At 33.5% G+C, this 4,412-nt stretch overlaps 1 protein-coding gene and 1 long non-coding RNA gene across 2 annotated transcripts in view; both read right to left on the bottom strand.

Annotated features, from left to right (window-relative positions):
• The window catches only part of LOC106514789 (uncharacterized), a 17,028-nt gene extending 15,411 nt beyond the window's left edge, over positions 1-1,617 (bottom strand). Inside the window, exon 1 of the long non-coding RNA XR_001309929.1 lies at positions 1,523-1,617. This is a non-coding gene — a long non-coding RNA (uncharacterized LOC106514789). The remainder of the gene's footprint in view (positions 1-1,522) is intronic.
• A 1,090-nt stretch (positions 1,618-2,707) lies between these two features.
• The window catches only part of apaf1 (apoptotic peptidase activating factor 1), a 48,154-nt gene continuing 46,449 nt past the window's right edge, over positions 2,708-4,412 (bottom strand). Inside the window, exon 27 of the mRNA XM_014004214.1 lies at positions 2,708-4,194. Within this exon, the coding sequence (XP_013859668.1) occupies positions 4,048-4,194 (147 nt within the window). The 3' untranslated portion in view covers positions 2,708-4,047. The remainder of the gene's footprint in view (positions 4,195-4,412) is intronic.

Genomic DNA, 4,412 nt, shown 5'->3' with positions numbered 1-4,412 from the left:
GATAGTATGTCATAATCATGAGATAGTATGTCATAATTATGAGATACTAAGTCATAATTATGAGATAGCTAAGTCATAATTATGAGATAGTATGTCATAATTATGAGATAGTATGTCATAATTATGAGATAGTATCTCATAATAATGAGATAGCTAAGTCATAATTATGACATAAGCTATCTCATAATTATGAGACAGCTAAGTCATAATTATGAGATAGCTAAGTCATAATTATGAGATAGCTAAGTCATAATTATGACATAAGCTATCTCATAATTATGAGACAGCTAAGTCATAATTATGAGATACAAGTTTTATTTATTTTTTATCAGGGTGGCGGAAATGGGCTTCCATAATGATGACTCTCAGCTACTAATATAAGATTTTTGTGAGAGTTTCATTAAAAGTTGTTGACTGGTTCAGGAAACATTTTGCTGACATTACAGACAAATGAACGCACACAACCTTTGGCAGTGAGCAGAGGTAGATTAATCTGAATCACCAATAAAAACAGTGGTCAAGTGCGTGCTCATTGTTTGTCAACAAAGATTTCCACAAAGAAAAAATAAGTCTAATTAACAGCATGCCTAATCAGCTAATACAGATAATTAAATGTGTCAGTTGTAATGTGGGTGAGTTAATAACAAGCAACTAATTCTAATTAAGAAATGCATATACAGTATGCGTGCCCTGAACTTTCAACACATAACAAAATGCTAAAAATAATTCAAAACTTATTAATGGTCAGGGTCACTTTAGCTACTGATTTAAATCTGTCATCTTATAAATCTTAATTAATAAGACTCACAATAGCTTCATAAACAAAAACAAAAGATACTGAATGTCAGCTGCATTCCAGGATCTTAATTTATTACTATTGCATTACCTCAGCTAATCTGAAGGTCTTATGTTTCTGTTTTTTTTTTTTTATAAGTCATGACATAAAATAATGTATCATATTAGGTAAGTGCTGGGCTTAATACTTCAAGCCAACGCAGTCATCACTGTTTGTTTTTTTCCCCCCAATAAACTCCTCAAACAGGCTATATGTGAAAATAAAAGCAACAATGAAAAATTCCTGCATTCACTAATAATAATAAAAAAAAATAATAGTAATAAGAATTAAAAAAATCTGGAGCAAATAATAAAAATGCAGGAATTGAGACACACTTTGCTTTGTAAATTATTTTAAAAGTTAAGTATATGACTAAGAAAAAGAAGTAGGCTAAAAAGGTGAAAAAGCTGATATTAGCTAGGTGAGCCTAATGAAGCTGTACGAATTTGTAAAAATAAATAAATAATAAATATCTCAAGCAACTTTCTGTTTTGACAAAACTTAAACCCACCAAAATCCACGTTTTAAAGATAAAAACATTGTAACAACATGCCAGATAATTTCTGTCTAAGTCTGACATAATTCAATGTAAAGACTGAAGTCGATGGACGCAACAAGGGCAAATCACGCCATTAAATTAAAAACAATCATTTAAAACAGTAAAAACATGAAATAAAACTTTCTTACCTTACGGTCTGGTTCCAATGAAGGCATCTTCCGTGTGAAAATCAGCGGGGAATAGCTCCATGAAACTGGAGAGACTTTAACATAAATTGACTGTATTTACTGTAGGGAATCCTCACAGGTGTTTCCAATTAAGTTAACTGGGAGGGAAAATGGCGGCTGCTTGAACGGTTATTATTTGTAGCCTTTTTTTTTTTTTAAAGTTACTACTCCAGCTTTTAATTTATTTTTTAGCTGACATTGTGGCTTCTCATAAATGATAAAAGTGGTAAACATAAACCTAAACATACATAAGTTATTATAAATAATGTTTACTCTTTAAACTACATATGGGATAATCAGACTAGGTCGAAATTTTGTATATTTAAAGGCAAAATGAGACAAAAAATGCCTTGAGTTATGAAAAATTAAAACGGCAAAATAAGAAACGTTAAAAAGGGAGTGGTTTTCATAAATATAAAATTTAAAAAAAAAAGCATTGACCACAGATGAGGGTATGTGTCACAAGATTACAATCAAATAAACATATTTTATATTTAAAAAAAAATCACAAGAAAAACTAAATGGGAAACAGAATCACAACAAGACAAGCTAACCACGATGTAATTTAAAAAGTGTGCAAGTAAACAAAGTTATGAAATATTTTAGGAAATTTAGTGAAATAAATCTTTACAGTGCTGCAGTTGAAATTAACAACCCTATACTGGCTTTTTAGTTTAGTTTTTTCTTCTATACTAACATGTCTAAACCACAAAGTACCAAAAATGAACCATTCTGTTAAAAACAACTAGCTTGGAATATGGTTTGTGTTGTTATATTTTGACATATTTTTCTTAAAACGAGCAGGTTTTCTTTTAAATGAAATCCAATAAATAGCTCAGTGGTTGGTGTTTTTATTTATAAAACTTCCAACATCTCCTTGACCAGTTGAAGCGACGGGCAGGGGAATGGAGACAAGAGGAGCTGTGAGAATTAAACTAAAAATAAACACTGATGGTCGCATCAGTATCTGCAATGAGAGAGCAGACTGCAACTAAACAAGCCTTAATCAGAAAAGAGTTTTTTGTCGTCTGCCCAACTAAACCTGGAGTTGTTTTTAGAAGAGAGAAAACACAGTGAAAGCTTGAAGAAGTCATTTTTAGATGCTTCGATTTAAATTTTATGTGCAAACAAACTGGTTGAGCCTGGTTATGAGTCATCTTTTATTTTGCGACAGCAGGTGGTTGCAAATACAGCACCATTTTCATCATAAASGGTATCAGTCAAATTTAATGCATATAAAAACAGCAAATGTCTCCATCTTATATCTTGTAGAAATTACATCAACACACTATTACACCATTTACCAAAATCAAATCTGCAGCACCAGCCGGGAAGCRCACTCTATGTAAATGACACCAGTAACGTTGAAATGCACCTTTAACATGTACTGATTCATTGTGTTTTTGTGCTGAACATGGATGATCTTCAATGACATAAGCAGGTGGGATGAATCAGTTTTAGGCGTTCCGTCACACATTGAAGAAGCAGCACAGATCTGCATTTAAAGTAGCTCATCAAAGCCGCTTCCTGAATTAAAAATRAAAAATAAAAAACAAATGACTCCTTCTTCAGAACAAGGAAACAAGTTTAGAAACAAGGTGACAAAGAGTGTTTTAAAAAGTGGTGCAGATGCACAACAATTTTTCKAAAGTAATTAACAAACCCCACATGCAACTTTACTCAATTATACATCTTTTTTTTGGTAGAAAACAACCTTTGATCCAAGTTCAAACACACAAATACTTAAAAGTACAAACAGCCTCACAGGCTTGAGCTGGAAACATCTAAACATCATGACATCCATTTTTAAGGCTCATCAAATTGCACCTAAAACTGTGTGTTGCTGGTGGGTAGAGAAGGCATAATCCGTTTACAAAAAACATGCTCCTGTCCCTGCAGCTGGTCCTTGGAAGAACAAGGCTGCAAGAGAGACACAAAAGGCTCAAAAGGTTTGTAATAAAAAGACAAATTCATGTCCAGAATCACACTTTTAAAAAACTAATTAAAATGTAATTCATTATGTATGATGGATCAGATATGCAAAACCTGTTCTATCCTGATTCGTGTAGGGGTCACCTCGAGTGAAGAAACAAGGTTTACAGCCTTGAAGCAGGCATTGGCATTAGTTTTATTCTTCAGTTATGCAACATGCCATCACTAGTAAATCCTGATCTTTCTGTTCTTTTTTTTAAAGGTGTATTTTCATTTTATCCACCAATCCCATTTTTCTATTGGAGGCTTTAGTGATTGTTTTCAGTACAGATGTGGGATCAGTTCTGATTTAAACCTGGTCTAAACTCAGGTTGTTGAAGGCACATGACCCCAGAGAACTTCAAGTTTATTTAAGCTTTTTATGTTATGACCAGTGTTTGAATGAGAATGCTAACTTGCCCCTTCAGACACACAGTGTAACACTAGTTTGGAAACAGTAATAGTTTTCTGGATAGTGATTTGTTTCTGTTTCGTCTTTCGGAGCCGCGCCGTCCTCACGCCACCCTCTGGAGGATGTAGAGGAGGCCGATGTTGTCGATGGTGACGAAGGTGGAAAAGTCGTCGGAAACGTGGATTTTCTTCAGAGCGCTCCCCGTAGGATAGAACGTCTGCAGGGTTTCACCTTTCATCACGTCCCACCACTGGAAATAAGACCAAGAGATAGATTTTTTTTTAACTTTTCAGCTTTTTAAACAACTTTTGACATTTTCAACAGCAGTAAAAGAATTCAAAAAGAACTTTTCAGTTTGTTGTTTCCACAAAGGTTAAACCTTTTAGATTTCATTGTTAAAGGGGCAATATTATGCGTTTCTCAGGCATACATTTAAATACTATACCATAATAAAGTCTCTATGTCACC

Source organism: Austrofundulus limnaeus, unplaced genomic scaffold, assembly GCF_001266775.1.
Source record: "Austrofundulus limnaeus strain Quisiro unplaced genomic scaffold, Austrofundulus_limnaeus-1.0 Scaffold22, whole genome shotgun sequence".
In the NCBI taxonomy this organism is placed as follows: Eukaryota; Metazoa; Chordata; class Actinopteri; order Cyprinodontiformes; family Rivulidae; genus Austrofundulus; species Austrofundulus limnaeus.
This window is presented reverse-complemented; position numbering and strand designations above follow the sequence as displayed.